The 23,323-nt window shown below is 40.8% G+C and overlaps 1 protein-coding gene across 3 annotated transcripts in view; it reads right to left on the bottom strand.

Annotated features, from left to right (window-relative positions):
• The window catches only part of BNC2 (basonuclin 2), a 419,458-nt gene that overhangs the window by 237,027 nt on the left and 159,108 nt on the right, over window positions 1-23,323 (bottom strand). The window contains exon 3 of one of the 3 annotated variants that reach the window (XM_029202981.1): window positions 13,238-13,321. The exons of the other annotated variants lie outside the window; for them this stretch is intronic. Coding sequence (XP_029058814.1) covers window positions 13,238-13,321 — 84 coding nt within the window. The remainder of the gene's footprint in view (window positions 1-13,237; window positions 13,322-23,323) is intronic. 3 annotated transcript variants of the gene reach the window in all.

Raw genomic sequence — 23,323 nt, 5'->3', positions numbered from 1 at the left:
GGCCTACTGTTAGTCACCTCTTCAACCCAGAAGGCATCATGTCCCACCATATGCCTGACTCTGATCAGCAGAGCCCCTGATTTCAATACTGGTTTCACAAGTATCGTCCTGAAAGGCTTCCAGGAAACAGACCCAAACTCCATCAGATATATCTGCTGAAAATCCAAGTTGCATAATCCAGGACAGAGCCAAGTGTAACAGTGAAAATGTATCCTTACACGTACTGTTGAGGTTGTCTTACGCCACATTTGCTCTCATTAAGCAAACTCTGCACAAAGCATTCATAGGTGATGGGTCTGAAATCTTTTAGTGGTTACTGATTCACAAAACCACAGAAATACTGCATATTCTGCTAACAGCCAGGGGATGCTGCCATGGTATCATAATCACTGTTGAAATGGAAATGTGCAGCATTCCTATGAAGATAAGACAAAAATCTTTAAAGTAATATATCCAAATAGCTGATTTGTCAATTTGGAAATGTTTAACATCAACATAGACCAGCAGAGAAGGAAAAAAACATCCTAACCGTTTAGGGCAAAATAAAATCACAATTAAGATTTTATGATACACATTCCTAATTGCCCTGTGCATAGTCCTAAAAGGACCCTGTTCTAAATCCATTCTCTAAATGAGATTAAGTAGAAACAACAAGCCATCAGCCTCCATTCATAAAAATAAATCAAGAGGGAATTACCTGTGACATTTTTTTCCCTGCAATTCCTTAGCTAAATCATTGGACACCACTGTCAAGTTCTGTTAAAGAATAAAAGAACGCCATGGAGTAGGCAAGCAACCCGAGAGCAAGGTCAATAAAGTGCACAGCTTTGATTTAACTTCCCATAAGCAAAGTTTTCATTTGTAGACATAAAAAAACCAACTTCATGGAGTCTGGGGGGTGGCAAACTAGGAGAGTAGGCAGGGTAAATAAGGGAAAAAAATCCCACGCAAAAGTTCTGAATCAAATACTAAATAATGACACTAACAATTTTCTTCTGCACTAGGATTCTGTTTAGCTTTTTAAAAAAGTGTTTCTGTTTTCTACTCTCTAGCTGACAAGAGTACTTTCCATTTCATACAAAAGATAACAAATGTTCCTTGCATGTGTTAGACATGGACTTATATGACTAATAGTTATAAACAAAATTCCTTTGCACATCAAAGAAAAAAAAACTTTGTTTCTTCAAGAAATTCCTAATGGCTTCATTTGTAAGTAAAACTTTCTCTTTATTTGAGACCCAGTAGCACAGCAGAGTATAGCTGGAAGACAGCAGGTAGCTCTCATAATGAACTTTGCACAGTTTTGAGAAAATAATATCTAAAGGCAGTTCCTTCTTCTGGGGTCAGTCGATTAGTGGTTCAAAAAGAATAAACTATCCAGGGAACATCCTGAGATTAAAAAAAAAAAAAACCCACACAACTGGAGGGGGGAAAGGAGGAACATTCTTGCTAATTAAAATTTCCAGTTCCTATGGTCCTCTATATTCACAAACCCCAGTCAAGAAAGGCCTACAGGATCAGGCCTGTACTAAGAAAAAGTATACCATCATCACATTAATTGTATTATTACTTCATAATTCTAACTAGCCAGGTTTATATAGAAGAGATTAAATAACAAGATAACCTTATAAACAATGCTCATTTCATCAGTGTACCAAATAAGTTTGACTTATATCAGTGACTGTGCTTCTAATTAATTTATGCATCCACATGGTTTAATTTACAGACACCCACACTAGGGTAGGGACAGCTATTTTTTTTAATGTCTTGAACTTTGTTATGGGTTCATGTTTAGACTTCCCGATGTTGCTGTTTTAGTTTCCCCACACTTCATTTTTGAAGTGACTGTTAAAATACCTTGCATTAAAGTTGAAGCATGCAGAAAGAAAATATTTGATCAAACTCAATACCTATCTCCCTTGCCAACTTTCATACGCTTAATTTTAGTTGGTACAGCTTTACTCAAACTTACAACCAGATTTGCTCATTCCAAAGTTGTGAACTTACCTCTTCTTACAATATTCCCTTTGAAGCCTTTTGGATATATAAGTTCATCTCATTACAGCATCAATCCTAAACTCCTATATTTGTTTTAATGCATTTTCTAGTGACTTGCGGGGCGGGGGGAAAGGCTGTTAATTTTTAAAAACATATCATTTCTATTAACATGGGGGGGGGGCTCGGATACCTTTTGTAAAGTACACTCCAGAATGCCGGTTTACAATAGCAGGTATCGCAGAAATGAGAAAAATCCATAGAGGGGGGAAAATTCAATTCTTTAACCAGAAAGATAAAAACAACATCTCTGAATCTAGACCCACTCACAATAAGCTATCAGTGACATGATGGTGATGCCAGCGCTCCATGAAAACCCTTAAAAAATAACAACCTACAGGAATATCCTGGTGTCAGGATTAGTCCAGTTTAGTCATTTTACAACTGCCACGGATGGTTTCAGTGTAGGGGTGAATCAGGCAAGCAAACAGGTTTTTACTTGTCTCTGATATAAAACTTTTATTTATATATTTGATCAATGTTTATTTGTAGGACCTTAATACAATAACAGATGTCAGCTACATTATCTGTTTTTGATTATAAACTTCTAGAGGGCAGAGACCCTGTCTATTCAGCTCACTTTTTATAGGATGCAAACACAGTACCATCCCAAAAAGGCACTTAAAGATGGTTTTTATAATAACAATGATTTCAAGGGGACTTGGTCTGCTTCCACAATCCATGAAACTCCACTGGCATGTACTGAACATTAAAGAGTAACAACTTTATATTCTTGGGTAACTCCATTCTTCAGATGTCAGAAATGGAGAATTTTTACTAACTATGTAATTTGGGGCAAGCCTTTTAAAACTTCTGGGCCTCAGTTTCCAAATCTATAAGATGAAGACATTACATTATATAACTTCAGATGATTTCCAGGTTTAAATTTCGAAACCACATGAAAAAAATACTGAGTCCTAAAGAATCTCACACACAAACTGAGGTTCCGTTATCCACCCAAACAAAAGTTTTTTCTTTCTTTTGCGGGTGGAGGTAGAGGGACTAAGTGTTCTCAATGTAAATTATATATTATGCCTAACTCCAACAAAATATTCAAACAGAACATCACCAGTTATTCTTGTAAACAAAGAAAATATGTGGATATGTATGTAATGAGATACATGTTGTATGTATATACAAAATCCATATACATGCACACACCCCCAAACACATAATTCTCTCTACTGAAGCCAAGAATTAAAATACTTCCGTGTTTTCTTGTCTTTTCTTTCTCCCTCTATGAAGCATCTATGAAGCTATTATGACAAAGGAACTTACATAAAGTAAAAATAAGCTTCTTATGTTAATACTGACGGTTCCCAACATGAACAGCTTAGGTTAAGCTGGTCACCTGAAATCTAGATAATATCCTCTCATAGAAACAGTGGTATTGAGACAGGATGAAAAATGCACTTCTCAGGCCATTCAACCAACATGTATTTAATCTATAATGTACCTGAAATATACAATTCAAGACACAGAATTTACAAATTTACTACTACTTAAGCAGACAGTGAGAGTAATAACAGCAGAAGAATAAAGAAGGTCCCCCAAAATGTAGGGGCATCCAGTTCACACACCATCAAAATTACAAGGTGTAGAGTGGGGGTGGTGGACTTACGTTCATGAAACTGCTTTTTATCTGTATTTACTAAAACACCTGCGAGAGAAAACGTCAAGCAACTACTGAGTATACTATCATTTTCTTTTTTTAAATTTAACTTTTATCTTATAATGGAGTGTAGTTGATTTACAATGTTGTGTTAGTTTCAGATGTACGGCAAAGTGATTCAGTTATACCTATACATATGTCCATTCTTTTTCAGATTCTTTTCCCATATAGGTTATTACAGAATATTGGGTAGAGTTCCCTGCGCTAAACAGTAGGTCCCTGTTGATTATCTATTTTATATATAGTAGTGTGTGTGTTAATCCCGAACTCCTGATTTATCCCCCGACCACGTTTCCCCTTTGGTAACCATGAGTTTGTTTTCTATACTATCATTTTATTTGTTTTGAGAAACAAATAAATGTTCTACAGAATGCAGTGATTTCTTCCAAGTAAAGAAAGAAAAACATAGGTATCTTGTTCAAAATTTCCCACGTTCACCTTGCATTCCCTATTCTTGAGAAGAGAACTGTAAAACTTTTTATTTAAAGGTGAGTAACATTTAAATAGTAGAGATGTGTGAAATTTTCAGGAGAAAGATTTATTCTTAATTTTTACCTGCTTAGCCAACAGATGCTAGTACAATTTATACATTTATACGATAACAATAATGCAGTCACATCACTTTGCAATGTGCTAGGCACAGTGCCCCCCGCACACATCATCTCCTTCAATCCTTCCAACAATGCCAAGAAGATAGATCTGAAGAACGTTTAAGTCTTCCTACTCTATTACATGAATTAAAATGAAATCCAAAGATCAAAACACACAAGGAGCATTATCCTAACTACTGGTTACTCTATTAGACATCAGGAAATGCAAGTGTTTTGATTTGAATGTCTTCCTTCTATGAGGAAGAAGGAAGATGGTGACGCAGAACCACAAATTTCTGGCTTTCATCGACAACAATTCCATTCAAGCGTCCAGGTAAAGGGATAATTTAGTGAGTAGTCTGCATTCCTTTAAAAAAAAAGCTAATCAAGGTTCATTCACATTCCTTAAAAAAATCCACCAATGGTCATATACAAGTTTAAGTTAAAATGCAACCTAGGGCTTCCCTGGTGGCACAGTGGTTAAGAATCCGCCTGCCAATGCCAGGGACACGGGTTTGAGCCCTGGCCTGGGAAGATCCCACATACCGCGGAGCTACTGAGCCTGCCCTCTAGAGCCCACAAGCCACAACTACTGAGCCCACGTGCCACAACTACTGAAGCCCGCACGCCTAGAGCCCGTGCTCCGCAACAAGAGAAGCCACGACAATGAGAAGCCCGCGCACCGCAACAAAGAGTAGCACCCGCTCACCGCAACTAGGGGGAGCCCGCGTGCAGCAACGAAGACCCAACAGAGCCAAAAATAAAAATGAATAACTTTTTTAAAAAAAGCATATTAATCTTTTAACTAGTAGCAGGAAAACTAACACTATAAATGAAAACAGAATTGCAGTTCGTTTCTTTGGAGGATGAAGAGTGAGAACAGGTTGTAAAGAGAAAGGATAAAAATAAGTGAGAATAAAGGAAAAGAGAAAATGGAAAAGGAAAAGACAAAGGAGATACACAACAGGGGAGAGAGAAAGGCAATGAGGTAGCAAGGGGATGGACAGGGCAAAGTGAGATAAGACACAGCTAGCGATATGGCTTTTGTCCAAGGCTTGCCAGGGCTCTGGACCATCGCCTCCGCCTGCTAGAGGGATGACTTCTCCGACGGTTTTAAAAAATGCTTCCTGTATCTAAACAGCCTCATTTTATTTTTCAGATTCCTGTGTTTATTTTTAAATAAAAGTTCAAATTTGAAGACTCTGCTCATGGATAAAAGGAATGACTTTTATTTTAGAAATGTACTTTGGAACCTACACATCATTGCTCAGTTTAGTGCTCAAAACCTCAGGGATGTCCCGACATTCCAACCTGACAGTCTTGCCTTTGTAAAGAAGTGAAGACTGCCTCTTTCCACTGTGCCTGAAAATTACACTTGAAATCAGTCTTCACTGATGATGCAAAGCCTTAAAAATACGTTCATCGGCTGGAGGAGTCATCTATCACCAAAGAGAGTTGTTTTCATTCTGAAGAAAACAACACAGATGTGCCCAGAGTGCTGGAAGCCTCAAAGGGACGTCCAAAGTTGGTCATCAGAGAGAAATCGTCCTCCAGCCTGGAGTACGTAGGCGGAGCAACAGCACCCAATACTGACTCAAAGCCAGAATCTATGGAAAGGTCCACTGTGCATCAATTCAGCCTGGCTTAGCAGACTAAGAACCCCGTCCACCCAACCACCTTGGCCCGAAGGCTTGCTTTTTTATACCCATCCACCTACCCGTCCTCTCTGTGCTCCAATAAACCACTGGTCCTGACTATCTCTCTCAATACCTTAAGAATCCTTTTATATAAAAATTCATGGGGCTTCCCTGGGGGCACAGTGGTTAAGAATCCGCCTGCCAATGCAGGGGACACGGGTTCGAGCCCTGGTCCAGGAAGATCCCACATGCCGCAGAGCAACTAAGCCCATGAGCCACAACTACTGAGCCTGCGCTCTAGAGCCCACGAGCCACAACTACTGAGCTCACGTGCCACAACTCCTGAAGCCCGCGTGCCTAGAGCCTGTGCTCCACGACGAGAAGCCACCGCAACGAGAAGCCCGCGCTCTGCAATGAAGAGTAGCCCCCGCTCTCGGCAACTAGAGAAAGCCCACACACAGCAACAAAGACCCAATGCAGCCAAAAATAAACCAAATAAATAAATAAATTTATTTTTAAAAATTCATTAAATACTGTACCACTCTCAATAGGCTGATCCTACAAACTGTAACTCTATGAAGTGGTTCAACACTGTGTCATCACCACACAGCAAGTTGTTTCATTTACAGTATCTATTTCACTTCTACTCATGAGCTAATATAATTCAATTTTTTTTAACTGCACACAGGCTGCTAGACACATGTGCATGGCAAATGGAATCTGAACTTAGCTTAACAGCCTCATTTATTCCTGATGGTTTAAATTATTTCATCACAATTAATGACACCCCCTCAGCTTCCTGTGCAGCATGGCCAGATGTTCAGAGACCACAAAGCCACTCTCCTCTTTGACGGCTGGTGACAGGTCGTCCTCTGAAGGATGTTCCCTAGGCACTCGGGCTGGATGGCACCTCCACTGCTTAGCACCTCTCTGCCTCCCAGGCTCTAACCATGTAGAAGAAAAGGCAGGAAGGCACAAGAGACCAGCAAATGCGTTAGCAACAGCAAGTCCCAAGACGCGACCCAAACCTGAAGGGACCTGGTGCCGCCACAGGAGCTCCTAACCTTGCTGTCTCGTGAAAGCAGTCTTCGCCTCCACCTTCCCAGCCACTGGCATCCACTGGGGGCCTGGCCTGCTGTCAGTCCTCGGGCACCGTCGAAGGACAACAAAAACATCAGTTTTTCCACAGGGATCCTTGTTGGTCACGGTAATTTTGTGTTGGGGGTTGTTGTTTAAACTTACTCCCCCCATCAGGATCACCGCCTTGTCTTCTAAGAGTGAACGGTTTCTTCAAGTACGATTCTTTTCTCTCCTGTTCAATAGACACCTCCCACAGAAACATGCAACATTTTGGCAACTTGTGCTAAGCAGTTGTGCCCCTTATTCTCTGTTAAGCTTTACTAGGGTATAATCTAACTGACAGACAAAAAGTAACAGACATTCCATGTATACATCTTCATGAGTTTGGCTGACCTCTTTTTCCTAGGCTTAAGTAGGATTTCTTCTTTTCAGGGGCTGTTGGCTTTTTGTTTTCGTTCTTGTTAGGTTTTGTTTGCTGTTGCTTTGTTATTTTTTTTTAAAAGAACAGAATGAAAAAGAGACCACATTTTTCCTATTTTGAGTCTCACATGGGCAAAGCCATTTACTTTCTTAACAGTAAAAAAAACACAATTTTTCCTCAGAAATTCATAAATAGTAATTATCTTACATTCATCATTTGAGTTTCACACACAAAAAAATAAATTTGTATAATGACAGGTAGCTAAGAGGGTAGCTGAAATAGTAAACAGGCTAGCACTTTTACAATAAGAATCCAATACTACACTCTAATTTGGAAAACATTTCCATCAACTAGGGAACATGTGGCAGACATTTTATGGATTATTTTTTAAATGTTAAAAAAAATTAAAATGCTGATCTTATTCAGGGAGTAAGGGGCCTCTTCGTTTGCCAAAAAGTGTAATAGGAAAACTGAAAGGCCACCTGTGTCAGCCCACCCTATAGTATGAACACAAGCTATAAGAGCACTTTTGAAAATATTTGTAAACTAAGATGAGAAAAAAAAAAAATCAGTATCAATACAGATTCCAAGCAGATGCAAAAGGCTTCCGTGCATGTCAATGATTATGTGTGTGGCCTTACACAGGCTAATTTCAGATACCTTCAAAACTCACTATATGTTCTCTTTTATAAGCTATTTGGGATTAAAACTAGGACCTTATCCATAACAACTTTAACAATGGACACAAATACAAAGTAAGCTAACCAAGCCGAACAAGTTGAATTTTCTCCCTCCTGGATGGCTTTTTAGATCTTAAATGACTACTGAATTTTACCAGACATGCTACACTTACTATTTTGACAGTTGTTTATTAAAACTACTTTCCTAGGAAGTCCATAGAAACCACCAGCCTAGTTTTTATCAGAATTGAGACGATCAGAGAGAAGCTGTGATGATGGTATACTTGCAGCAAGCAGACAATAGGAAACTCTTAGCATTCCCAGAGTTGCATCAAATTTTCCATGGACCGAAACTAAAATGAAATCGTTCAATTACTGAGAGGTAGATAAGTAAAATAAACAACTAATTTCATACAGTGGAGTTGGGAGAAAGTCATATGGACCTCATTGTGTTGTCTCCAAACACATTTTATCGGAGGGGAAAAAGGAGCTGAATAAACTTTAAACTCTCATGTAGGGATGTATTGCTTGTGTGTCCCTGGCAGATGTGGAAAGGAGATGAAATGGGCAAGGGAGAATCAAATATCCCATAGCTGCAGGTTTGCTGAGGGAAAGAGCACTGCAAAGATCTCACATCTGGCAATCATTTGTCAATAGCTGGAAAGAGAACGGCAGGAAACTTTCTGGCTCTTGGAGAAGATGAAAAGACAAAAACCATGTGTCACACACACACCCACACTCTCTCTCTCTTTGCAATGGTACAATGACTACTACACTTATTCTCCACCCCTCCTTTCCCCTCTAAATTTAATGATCTTCAGATATACTCGACTCCATGGTCAAAAACATGCAGTCACTTGACTTGTTAAAGCTGCAGTGTATGTACATTTTTCAAATAAACCCCAGGGCTGATGTTAGAAAATCAAAATCAGTCAAGCATAGACCGCCTGGTACTTTGGGCAGGAATCCTTGTGGTTTAGTCAATAAACAGAATCTGAATGAAAGACACCACAGTAACTAGACAGTAACGTTTTGAACAGTTCTTAACCTTAAGGGGGGCTCAGGCCGGCGGGTGCGCTAGTGACTATGGACATGGCTACCAGTCCCCTTGGATGGCTCCCTCTCCCTGTGACAGGACTGTGCTTGGCACAAGGTCATCTGCTCTTCCTAACACACACACCCAATAAAAAAGCAAACTTGTATTTGAGAGATGCTGGGAATAAATTTGGGGAGGGAACAGCTTGTTGCTGTTGTTGTTTAAAATATTACATCTATTTAACAGGGTGGGAAGGGGGAAACCTCAGCTTCCGGGTGTCCGTATAGATGATAACAATATAGAAAATTGGTTAGCTTCATTATGAGTTCACAAAAATGACCAGCTTTGCCCCATTAGGTTTACCATGTAATAAAAAGTTTTCAAGACAACCCACACAAAATTAATTAACTTCTCCCAAATCACAGGAATGTAAACCTGTTCGTGGTGATCGATAGACTTCAATGGGCAGCTCTGCTTCGCCCTTATGCTGCATTTAACTAGCAGCCACCGCCGTCTCTGTGATTCTGTAAGTGAATGCTGCAGGTTGTTTAATAACCTGGCAAATTCACAGTAGCTTGTCAAATTATTACAGGAACAGTGTCATCACTAAACAAGCCTGATCATGGTTAATTACAATGTAGACTAGACAGCAGCCACAATTGTTCATTAATTACAGGAAGTAGCTCATTTAAATTGTATGGAAATTTACATTTGCACCCCAGTATGTCTGGGGAAAAAAAATGATCCTTCACGAGTTCATAGAAGAAAGGAGTCTGTGGTTTATGAAATATCACAGTAAATTGTGTCTAATCGGGTACTGAAATATTGGTTCATTATTTACTCTAATTTTCTAAGCACTTTAGTGGTGAAAAATACCAAGTCAAACCCCACATCTTGAATTCCCAACCAGGAAAGGAACTGTGCTAGGCGAACTGTAACAACACATGATGAGGCACAGTGAGACTAAAACAGTCCCTTTTATGATTAAAAATAAAATATTTGGGACTTCCCTGGTGGTGCAGTGGTTGAGAATCCGCCTGCCAATTCAGGGGACACAGGTTTGAGCGCCGGTGTGGGAAGATCCCACATACCACGGAGCAACTAAGCCCGTGAGCCACAAGTACTGAAGCCTGCACTCTAGAGCCCGAGAGCCACAACTACTGAAACCCGTGTGCCACAGCTCCTGAAGCCCATGCCCTGCAACAAGAGAAGCCACCGTCACGAGAAGCCCATGCACCGCAACAAAGAGTAGCCCTGGCTCACCGCAACTAGAGAAAGCCCGCGCGCGGCAACAAAGACCCAATGCAGCCCAAAATAAATACATTTATAAAAATAAATAAAACAAAATATTTAACAGCAGTTAAGGGAGGTCTAAACTAGAATAACAATTTCCCATAAAATAATTATATACGAGGACAATTTTGGGAGCCTATGCATCAGTTAACCTCCAGAGCTAAAAAAAGTACAGTTTCATATGCACTTCAAAAGCCACTGAAGAAAATAAGACAGTAAATCAAAGTCTGGATTTCCAGCTACTTTTCTAAAGCAGGTATATTAACACAAAAAAGACAGCAGGTGCCCTTGCAAAAGTCAAGTCATGCTCAGACTTCAACAATGACAGTCATTCAAAACCAAGGATATATTCATGAAAGAGTGTCAGGGATCTTGGGATTATTAAATGATAAAGTTGCTAAGTCACCTGAAATGTTAAGGATTAAAAGGAAAGGGTTAAAAGAAAGAAGGTAAGAAGAGGAAGGGGCTCCATCAGTCCTGAGAATTCATGTCAGGTAAAAATACAAAAGTAAACCAGGTATGGGTACTGTGTGTCTAAATGAAAATCCTTCACAGAAAAGGATATAAACAAGCCAGAGCTCCTAAATCGAGGTGTACAAGAGATTATTCTCAGAATCAAGAGGCCAAACATAAAATCCTCTCATGGTTATAATGCCTGGCCCTGGGGGAAAGTCTGAAATCCAAGAAGGAAAAGTAAACGACGCTGGCAAGTCCTATGATGAGTTCCCCGGAGTGCAGAGTTGGACTAAAAAATAAGAAATGGCTCACTTGATAGGAAAAAAGAAAAAAAAGAAAAAAAAAAAAAGACCAGAATGCACATGCCATGGCAAAAATGAAAGGACTCTAAGCTACTCTTGGAACTGTTAGCTGGTGAAGAATATATGAAGTGTCAACTTTATTATGATGGACATAATATGAATATGTACCAGATATTATTCAAATGTATGGAAGCCATAATTAGAAAAGAAGAGGAGAAAAGAGAGAAAGAAATGGTTCAAGTGGGTCCCAGTTAATTCACCAATGCTTTGTAGTTGACTATCTTTTCACATATTCATCTTTTCCACTCAGTCCACCAAAATGCTATTGCAATATGAGGAATCCAATAAAATGAGCACTTTCTTTTCTTTGCCCAGTAACTTGGTCTTCTTTGCAAGGCCCTCGCTGAATTGTCAACTCCACAATCTGTTTAGCTACCTACGACCACGGTTTCACTTCAACATGTAAATATACATTTTCTCCCTTGGTATGTCGAAGTAAAGTGCTCCATTGGTCTCTTTCAGTTTTATTTCACGCACCCACATCTGCAAAACCCATCGCTCTTTGCTCCATAACTCAAGGTTCAAAAACAGATTATCCAACAGCCACCCATGACAGACCATTCCAGGTGACGTGTTTGAAGAACATCACTCGTCCTACCCGAAGGGGTCAAGGATCAGACTACTCTTCACAAAAAGTCTTCCATCACTCTGCATATATGTGTCACACACAAGCTGTGCGCTTTCTAAAACTGGGAAACGCATGATCATGTCTCATACGTGCCACACCTGCTTTTCTGTTGTATCATAGCCATATGTCGCCCAGACAGTACCAGCTTGTGGCACCGCTGAGCTCAGGTGGCCTTCCCTAGGCCAAGAGCAGGTGTGCAAGAGATGGTGTCCCCTTCAGAGTATTATAAAAACTGAAACCTCCTCCGACCACCACTTCTGCCATCACGCCCACTGTGAAGTCAATTTTTTAAACTATTCTCTTTTCTCATTTGGGGTGTCTACATCAGTAAAAAGAAAAAAAAAAAAAAAAAGTTTTAACACTGAGCTCACTATGCTCATCCCCTAAGTCTTAAAATTTAGAAAATGACGCCAAGTAGAGGCCCTAAAGAATAGTATGGGTTTGCCCACGCAAGGGGGTGCCATCCACATTGAAACGTCAGCCTCCATCTTTGCATCTTTGGCACACACATTCCATAACTATTAACAGGTACCTGGAAGTGGAGATAGGCCTTTGGCCAGGATGTCATATTTATATTTTTAATCTGCAATACACCACACTGTTTCTAATTTCTCAAGACCACACAACGAATTCCAAGTCAATACTTTCATGAAAAATGTGCTTTGTAAATAAACTCAATATTACACCAGAGGACGTATCTCCCAGTCTATGAAGGAAGCTACTTATCATTAAGTCCTATTTTTCTAATACAGCGCCCAGCTGAACGGCTTCCATTCTCCTGAGCTGGGAGACCACAATGCAGGAAACATGACTGGCTCCCCAGGTGTCCCCAGAGCCTAGCATCATTCTTAGCACTTGATAACGATGATTTGAAAAATTGAGAGCTAAGATTTCCTGAGTGCCTGTTACGTGCCAGGTCCTGTGCTAACTGTTAGGCATGTGTTATAACATTTAATCCTCATTCACCTAGTGTGGGAAATCTCCATTTCATACATGGGAAAGCTAAAGCCCATTTAGGTTGAGGGACTTGCCAAAGATCTCATAGCAACTGTGTCAACCTAGGTAGCCAGCCTTCAGAAACCACGTTCTTATTCACTGCAGTACATACTAAGTCTTGATTTCTTGAGTGAGTAAATGAATGATCTCTAGTTACATACAATTTATCCTGAAAAGGACTTTTTGCTGCACAGATGCTACACTGGGCCCTCTGTTATACCTGTCTCAGAAGTTGCCTGTCTCCTGATGGCATCTGATGTATCGGCACGGCCTTCAGAGACCACTGTTACTGTCACACCACCCCCAACTGATAAAACAGTAAGACTCCAACCTGGACTTCCAGCCTCTGGTCTGGCTCCTCCAGGTTTGGGCAGAAGTCTGCACCCAGCACTCTGCCAGCACATGCCACTGGAACCTGGGGGAATACGGCCAAGTTAGATGCTGGCTGTGGAGGCTGCTGCAAACTGCACACAAACACACTTGACCCAGGCAGAAGCAGGGACATCCCAACTGCAGTTCTGAAACAGAACGGCTTCCATCACGGCTTCACAGGTTTTTGACACTCAGTAGGTCAAATATATTGTAAATATCACACACCCAAGTTTATTAACTACCAAAAGGTAAATTGTAAAAAGAAAAAATCCACATAAATTTTATTGCCCCTTGTATCCACAGCCAAAGCAGGCACTTAATATCTGTGGACTGTAGAAGGAGGGGGAGAGAAGAAGGAAAGTCAAAAGGAAGGAAGGGAGGAAATGAGGGAAGGGAAAAAGAAACAGAATCTCTGCTTGAAATTGGTGACTTTTTTTCTCTTTTCATTTTCTTAAGTGGGAGTTAAGAAAACTGCATTCTATAACGCCTAAAGTTCCTTTGCACACTTAAAATACCAGTTCAAATTTTTTTTTTCTATTCCTGGCATGGGCTAGTATTTATCAACATGTATTATTTACTTACTGTATTTGAGCTACATTTAAGAGGCTCATTTTACGTCTGCTCTAACACTAAAAATAACAAGAAAGCTATGACTTAGTAAATGTTTCTCTGTATCTAGAATCCTACAACGAAAGCCGCTAAGATTCCCTTTCAAAACTAAGCTACCTATTACAATTAGTTACTCTCATCCTGAAATATTACCTACTTATTAGTCACATGCTTACTTCATTTTAAAATTTTTAAGATAAAGAGAATTTAGATTCCATTGAAACCTGTTTTCTGCTTTTTAAATTCTTCTCTAAATCTCTACTCAGTATTTCCAAACACATACTACCTTCATTAATCATACAACTATCTATGTGTATCAGAATCTCAATCCATCAATCAGCTTCATCTCACCTGTATCTTCTTTCCCTCTCAAAGCCCTCCTTTGGTATTTTGTTTTATTTATTTTTTTAACTCCAACTGGGATCATCTGTGCCAATCAATTTCCTTTGTTCAGAGATCAGTTTTCAGCCAAGCATGCTGTCTTAGAAGGTATTTCCTTCTTTCTTTTGACCCACAAATCTGTTCACTTCTCCAGATTTAAACAATGTTCAATAAACTCCACTTTACAAGTTTACTAGTGAATATAACATATATATTTTTAAAAAGTCAACTCTTCAAACATTTTTAGGTCCAACTTTCCTATTCTTTTCAAGTGTCTTATTCTTTCTTCCTGCCTATTTCCATAAAGTGACACCAACAGAATATCAGCTGTCTTTGAAATTAACCACTCTTTACCCACAAATTTCTTCACCTGGAGCCTGAGAAGGAAAGGAAAAGGAGGTTGCATTTACTGAGCACTTGCATTGTGCCAGTCACCATGTGGGTAACTTACATCGAGATTAACCCTTTTTTTCCTTTCAACCATCTTATGGGATCTGAGCATCTCCATTTCACAAGAAAGGGGGAGCTTTAGAGTAGGTAAATAACTAGCTCAGGGGCACATGCTAGAAAATTACAAAGCCCAAACTTAAGAAATGAGAAAGAGCGAGAACATATTTCGAAGAAGTTAATGAAAAACATGGAATAGTTGCTTTTAGTAGCATCCATTCTAGAGGCATTTGTTGATGTTTCATAGGAAAGACATTACGAAGAAGACAAGGAAATGAAGAAAGTGTCACAAGAAATCAAGACCTACTACTCGCTCTTTGGTCTGGGACGACATCAGCAAGGTTAAAGGGGATTTCTCCCCAAACTTGAGAAATGAGAAAGAAACGGGTCATGGAGAGGAATAGAGACACTGCATCTGTGTTGTGTCACCCACAGAACAATGCTGATCCCACCCCACACTGACACATGGTGAGGGCACCAACGAGTTGTGCAACAGTAATTCTCCCTAGGGCGCAAGAGAAGAACTGGGGAAAAATTACTTAGAATATTCCATATCAAAACAACCCCCCCAAAGTTTCCTATAAAACCTTAATAAGCGTGACTACTTAACCGATTACAGCAGATAAGCCAGAATGCATATGTTGCAAATTAAGTGTAAATAATACTTTATTTCATGTACACAAAACAATTGCCACTTACCTTAATATTAGTTGACCATGTCACAAAGGCACAGTTTCTAGTTTCTTTTTACCCTCACAGAAGGCATTTCATAAACACTCTCAAGAGGAATGGAGAAAGTTAAACAACTACAATTACACTCAATTACAACCTCAAACACTTAGAAATACACAGTTGCTGAGAGAAAACAAAAAGGTCTGTGAGTAAGTTGGAAGGAAACTGTGCCAGGCTACTGGAATGTTTCAGCTATCCAAATCGCAAAAAGGAACTAGGAGGAAAGCGAAGAGTGCTCTCCATCTTAGAATCCTAGGATTTCTGAGCAGAAAAGAAAATCCTTCTGATCTGTGAAAACGGACTACCTTAAAGATGAGAAAATTGAGATTTGAACCAAAATCCACATGGTTTCACTCATGAGTTCACCATCTAACAATACTCCCCCTATGTCACCCACCACAATTAGAGTCATCAATTATCAGACAGAGAAAAAGTATAAGGGAAAGGCAAGCTATATCTGTTTCCAGTTCATCAAAATGTCCCAAGGAAAATACACAGGATGTAAAAGCTTGATAACCTAATTAGGTATAATTCAGCACACCTAGACAATTAGGCCTTTTGATTCAAAAGCCTTAGCAGTCAGCCAACTATCTATAAGCAATCAAAAAATGCCTGACAGAAACAGCAGACCTAAAAATTTTTTTTGGCCGTGCCCCACGGCATGCGGGATCTTAGTTCCCCAACCAGGGATCGAACCCGCACCCCCTGAAGTGGAAGTGCAGAGTCCTAAACACTGGACAGCCAGGGAATTCCCTTTAACTCATTATTACTCCATTTTAAATTAAGATACTAAAATAGGATGTGTACCTTCTGTTTTCAATGGAATTGAAAATTCAAATTGATTTGGAGAATTCCAGTTTTATCCTCTTGTCTTCATGCTAGTGTTTAGTGTGCATTTCAACATCATACTTTAAAACAAAGTTCTACCGTGATTTTCATAAAATGTTCACTGTGATTTTGATCTCTGAAACGTAGTAGGACTAAGGGTACATTTTATTTTTTTATTCTTTGTTGCATCTTTGTATACTTTACTCTTAAAGTAATAAAAACATTTAATTTAAAAACAAAGAAAAAAACTAAACTGATCAGCTAGTATTTCTAAACAGTAGGCTGCAGGTTTCATTATGGGATGGTAATTGTCTAGAACTCATCTAAATTTCATTCGGCTGGTGCTATAACAGGAAGTAAGAGGCCTTGAAAGGGACCCTCTAGAATCCCCAGGGAAGCTGGAGCTGAGTGCATATCTACTCTCCTGTAGAGACCTCAAAGGAATCACGGTGTGCGAGAGAGCTATTTACAACTTACTTTGTGTATAATCAGCAGAAACAAAAGATATGACAACAAGCATAAAGGCCTCTCTCTCTCTCTCCTCTCAGGAGAATTCAACAAGGGAGGGCCAGTGGGCATTCACTTCAGTGTCAAAAGGGCTTCCAGAAAACATATTTTCCGTGGGGCAGGGAGGAAATATGGCAGGCTTCCTACACACACACACACACACGCACACACACACACGCGCGCACGCACACACACACGCGCGCGCGCGCACACACACACACACACGTTCTTTGTTTGCTGAGATCATACATAAAGACTGTTAGGGACCAGATTTCTGAAAAGAAGACATAAAAATCTCCACATTGTAAAAGGGAGCTACCGTTCAAAATACTTGAATAAGGTGGGTAAGCAACAAATGAAGAAAGAAAGAGAGGCAGAAGTGATAACTTGGGAGGAGAAACGTGTTACCAAAAAAAGGTCTTATAGAATCTGGGGTGCTTCTTGAAAAGCCAGGGCCCATTTGAACTTTAATTTTATTTTTAAACATTAAACATTCAGGCAGGCATTTGCCTGATAAGCACTATAAAAAGTCAGAGCCTAAATAAATTAACTAACTTCCACGCCATCTCAACTCTTTGGTGAAGGTGGCCGTAAGCCCAGAGCAGTTTTGAAGTGTATGTGTTTTGGTAGCTTCCGTCTAGCAGTGAAGGTATGAGGCAAAGGGTCTGAACCCAAGGAGAACTTAGAAAAGAATGGAGACAGAGAATTGGCTTTAAAATACAGAGAGAGGGAGAGAGATAACCCCAAAAGAGTCCCATGAGAGGACTCAGGGACATGGCTGGGTACAAGCTCTGTTACATTCTAAGCCAGAGAAAAGCAATAACAGCCTCACGTCAGTGGTTAGATGATACCAAGCAACAAGAGGAAATACTCAGATAATGCAAAGAATTCAGGAAGACCATTCAGTGAAATGGATTTGAAAATAAGCTAGCCAGGAGCACTTGTGACAAAGGGCAGATAAAGAAATAAATTAATTACCCAACACTGTAAAGACAGGGATGTATGTTAAATGCAGTGCAGCAAATAAGTGAGAGGAATAAATAGAAAAATAAGGTGAGCTAAAGTTCCTGGATGTGCAGATAACGTCTATCTTCATTTTTCAGGTGACGATTTAACTAAAGACAACATTCCAGGCCTAAGCCTTCCCAACCATGGAGTCCCAGGCCTTAGCCGCAGAAGGGCCACATATACAGAACCTAAAGCTTAAGAATGAAAAACACCACTTCATGATCAGAAAGGAACTGCTGAGTCAAAACAGTATTTATGCAGCTGCCAATACAGAATGGCCAGAAATATGCTGGTTCTTACAGAGGCCTTAGATGAGGCAGGGTGTTGGAAGGTGAGAGGATGAGCAAGATGTTGCAGAAGAACTGAATAGCACAGTGGACGGTCCCCTCTGAGCCATCCCAGAACAATGAACTACAGGATCAGGATGGGAGAAGAGAGAACAGAAAAGGGTTAAGGATGGGATTCTGCCACTCAACAGGCTGACAGACACAGAAGACTACTGGTTGGGGGTGGGTTGCAAAGCATCCTCACAGGAGCCAGGAACTAAGTGAGGTTCAGTCTCTTTCTGCCTCGAGGGCTGGTCCTCTTGGGGGAGCTAGGGCCCTGGCCCTGTGATGGGAGCAACCACTGCAGGTACAATTACAGGAGATTTTCAAAGCCACAAACAACAACAAAAATACCTTGTTTTTATACTGTGAAAGGCGGGATAAAAGATAAAAATCTCTCTTCCCTGGTGACACCCTGAGGAGCCTGATGGACCATGAATAATGCTAAAATTACACAGAATCTTTCTTATAGAGCCTCAAAGGGCTTTACACAAAATATTTATTAATTCCCCTATCAGACAAGTAAGGGGTGGGGAGGAAATTTCCACCACACTCTTTTTATTTTTAAATAAGAAAACCGAGGCCTATCACTATGGTCTCCCCTCCACATTTGATAAGTTGGACAGAACTGAAATGAAGACGTAGTCCTCTGAACTACCATGCTAGTGCTTTACTAGAAAAGTCTCCTACCATTTGATAGAGTTCACCTATTTCTCCACTTCTTTTTTTATGTGGGTTTTAGCACTGACGAAAATTAGGATGAAGTTATTTGCACCTATGCCATGGATGGACTTTATACTCAAGAAAGAAAAGTACAAAGTGAGATTATTTTCAACTGGTTTACAATCGTTCTTGTCATTCAGCACGTTGGAAATTGAACACCCCAGGTTGTTGCGCATGGGCATAAACATCGCCAAGTCTGATAACTGACATTAAGTGAAATTTCAAATATATGTATGTCTATATATGCCCAGATAAACTTTCTTTCTGCCCTCAAGTCTCACCTCCAACTATCCTAAAGGCAGGTAATATGCAACGATCACTGGCTTTGGAGTAAAACCTCTGTTTTTAACCCCAGCTACAGTACCTTGTGAAGTCGGTCAGTTGATTACCAATTCAGAGCTTTATTTGCTGTATCTGTAAAATGGGAGTAATTATATTTACTGTGTAAGGTTGGCAAGGTTGAAGGAGATGACACAGGTAAAACACCTAACTAAGCAGGCTGTAGGTACACAGCATAGGTAATGATACTTCCCCAGATATCTCCCTCTGCTCCCCATCAGGGCTGAGAAGTTTGAGACAGTGAGGGAAGGAATTTGGTGTGTGTGGGGGGGCAGGTGGAAGCAAACTCAAGTGTCAAAGGAATAATATAAGCAATTAGGGAAACTGAAAATTATACCTATTCAATTGGTCTTAATTAGGGGCCAGCTCCATCAACTTGTAGACGGCTTCCTAGAACACTGTGTTGACGAAGACTATGAAGATGTGTCTGGGCTCTGAGAGAATGACCACAAAAGTCTTCTCTGAGGTAAGTAGTAAGAAGAGATACATTTCTCTCCCTGCCACTCCTGCCCCTGCCAAGGCTTTCCCAATGAAAACATAGGCAATTTTCTGAGTTCTCTTTCATGCTAGTGGCCTGACCTATGAATTAAAAGTAAGGAACTTCCAACACACACGACTATACATAAAATAGATAAACAACAACGACCCTCTGTATAGCAAATGGAACTATGTTCAATATCTTGTGATAATCTATAATGGAAAGAATGCGAAAATCAAGGGGTGTGTGTGTGTGTAACTGAATCACTCTGCTGTACACCTGAAACACTGCAAATTAACTACAGTCAAAAATAAATAAATATAAGATGAAAAAGTAAGGAGTTTCCAGGGAGCTCGTGAATAAAGTCTGAGGAAGCCCTACCCTTTTGGAAAAAAATAACCCAAAACTAGACAGCAAACTGATAGACAACCAACAGTCTAGGTCAGTGGTTCAAGGTGTATTCTCAGCCCAGGAACATTATTAGCATCACCTGGGAACTCCCTTGAACTGCATCTGCAGCCCCACCTGAGACCTACCTGTGACAGACACCCTGTGGGGTAGAGCCCAGCCAGGTGTTTTTACAAGCCCACCAGGTGATGCTGATAAGCATGAAAGTTTGAGAACCACTGGCCTAAATAAACTTGAAAATCAAAAAAGAACTGGCAAGGCAAAAGTTTTCTAGATGATAATTTAGTTTTAGAAGAGATATGTCTGGGGGGTGGGGGAACAAGGGAAGAAGGAAGAACAAAGAAGCAAACATCAGGGCATAAGATCCAGGATCTCCCAGAATCTCACTGTGTGAAGGAGAGTCGGTATGTCAAGAAAAAGCCCAAGTGAGCAAGCCGCATTAGGAGCAGTGGTATGGGCAACTCCACAGATGCTGCAAAAATGAGAAGGAAATAATTTGGGGATAGACAATAGCTTTAGCATTCAAACTAAAAAGCACTTTAAAAGGACCCATGTCACCTTGAACTCAGCCACTGGGTTTGCTCCACTCAGCTTGTCTCCCTGATTCTTCACAGAGATCAAGAATGAGGATGAGGGCTTCCCTGGTGGCGCAGTGGTTGAGAGTCCGCCTGCCGATGCAGGGGACACGGGTTCGTGCCCCGGTCCAGGAAGATCCCACATGCCGTGGAGCGGCTGGGCCAGTGAGCCATGGCCGCTGAGCCTGCGCTCCGCAACGGGAGGGGCCACAGCGGTGAGAGGCCCGCGTACCGCCAAAAAAAAAAAAAAAAAGAATGAGGATGGGGACTTCCCTGGTGGCGCAGTGGTTGAGAATCTGCCTGCTAATGCAGGGGACACAGGGACGAGCCCTGGTCTGGGAGTATCTCACATGCCGCGGGGCAACTAGGCCCGTGAGCCACAACTACTGAGCCTGCGCATCTGGAGGCTGTGCTCCGCAACAAGAGAGGCCGCGATAGTGAGAGGCCGGCGCACCGCGATGAAGAGTGGCCCCCGCTTGCCGCAACTAGAGAAAGCCCTTGCACAGAAACGAAGACGCAACACAGCAAAAATAAATTAATTAATTAATAAACTCCTACCCCCAACATAAAAAAAAAAAACAAAAACGGAATGAGGATGAATTTGGGACTTCCCTGGTGGTCCAGCAGTTAAGACTCCATGCTCCCAATAAAGGGGGCCTGGGTTCGATCCCTGATCAGGGAACTAGATCCCACATGCCGCAACTTAAAAAAAAAAAAAAAAAAAAAAAAAGGTCCTGCAAGTTGCAAACGAAGATCCCAAGTGCTGCAACTAAAAAGACCTGTGCAGCCAAATTAATTAATTAATTTTTTTTAAAAAAAGAATGAGGATGAATTTATCTCTAATGAGGGGAAAGAGACAAATTTCAAGCCATGATCACCAAGAATTTTTTTTTGAGGGGGTGGCATTTTTTAGAAAGGAGTTCACTTTGGAAGAAAACAAGTGCATTTCACTTGATCTTACTTCATCAAAGGCACAAAATGGGGGTTTCCCTGGTGGCGCAGTGGTTGAGAGTCCGCCTGCCGATACAGGGGACACGGGTTCATGCCCCCGTCCGGGAAGATCCCACATGCCGTGGAGCGGCTGGGCCCGTGAGCCATGGCCGCTGAGCCCGTGCATCCAGAGCCTGTGCTCCGCAACGAGAGAGGCCACAAAAAAAGGCACAAAACAGGACAAATCAATGGGGTTGTTTTTCCCACCCTAAATTTCACAACACTGAAAAGGAATGAAAAAGGTGTATGTGAGAAAGCAGAAAAGGGAGTTTGAGGAATGAAACATGGTAGAAGAATGTGTCACACTCCAGACAGTGAGGGAACAAATATTACCCTCCCAAAATTCAACATCCCATGTTACCTCTTGAACCACCTACATTAAACCTATTATGGAAAAAGAAAAAGTTTAAGTTGCCATACAAGGAGCAGTTAAACTAGATTTAACGCACAGCGGTTGTCTAGAGAAGCAGATTCCTCTGGACTAGCCTCTTGCCCCATTTGACGTGGGTTAGACTTATTATGAAGAGCGAGACTGAAGGCAGGCCACAAATGGTACCAACAGACCAGTGGAATTCCGGGGTGCCGTAACCAGGAGAGCTGGCAGGGAGGCATCACCACACTGCCAAAGCGCACAGTGCAGTATGCCCAAGATCAATGAAGCAACATGTTTCTCTCTGCATGCAAAGCTTGAACATAGGTAATGATAAGAGAAGAAAGGAAATGAGAAGGCAGTTTCACCCCTACTGTTCCCTACAATAAAAACTTTCCCAACTCAGACATAAGTCATACTGTGCATTGCACAATCGCCCCTCCAAACTTGCTGAGGACCCCAGACTAAAAAGAGAAAATACACAAAAGCACACGAGTTTGATTTCTTTGGGAGACCCACCCTCTCCGCTTCCCAATCCTAGATCAACTGGGGTGAGATCTAAGGAAGGTGAAAAGCTGTACACAGTATTCTGTACCAGACAGGTAACAAGGGAACCTAAACCTCTCCCACCAATGGCATCTCTCTGTTACTGAGGGTCTCAGGAAGTAGTGAGAAGATAAAGTAAAAGGGACTTCCTTACACTGTCCTTGGGGATCTTACAAGGTATTTCTTCAAACTGAACATACTTTACTCCTGAAATCTAGTGGCTTTAGAATCTAAAAGAGGCTTAGTAGACAATAGAACACTTTATACATGATAAAACACATGGTTTTCCATTTTGTGTGTTTTTGATATTAGTAGTCTCAAATAAAGATAGAGCTGTTTATGTCAATGACTTATCGTGATAAGAAATGCTATAAAGTATCATTTTCTCTCTACATGCTCTCCTTTTAGATGTGATGCTCTGCCCTGGTTTCATCTGCCACCTGCATGAGAACAATGCTCCCCAATCCCTATTCCTTACCTCTCATGTGAGCTCTAGTCCTGCACTTTCAAGCTCCTACTAGAAATTTCCAAGTACCCAGTTAACACCTCGAGCTAAACAAGCAAAGCATATGGGTTCACTGCTATCCTTTCTTTACCACAGCTCTACCCTGACTTGGGTTTTTTTCTTTGTTTGGTTTTTTTTTTTTTTTGCATTATTATCACCAGAATCCCATTAACAAAGACTCAGAACCATAGATCATGATTAAAAGCCTTCTGCTTATTTCCCAAACCCAATAAACTCTGAAAGCCTGTCTATTTTTCCCTTCCCATCCCCTCA

This window comes from Monodon monoceros, unplaced genomic scaffold (genome assembly GCF_005190385.1).
Source record: "Monodon monoceros isolate NGI ecotype Baffin Bay Population unplaced genomic scaffold, NGI_Narwhal_1 Super_Scaffold_5, whole genome shotgun sequence".
Classification (NCBI taxonomy): Eukaryota; Metazoa; Chordata; class Mammalia; order Artiodactyla; family Monodontidae; genus Monodon; species Monodon monoceros.
Note: the sequence above shows the minus strand (reverse complement) of the source record. Positions and strands in the feature narration are given on the sequence as shown.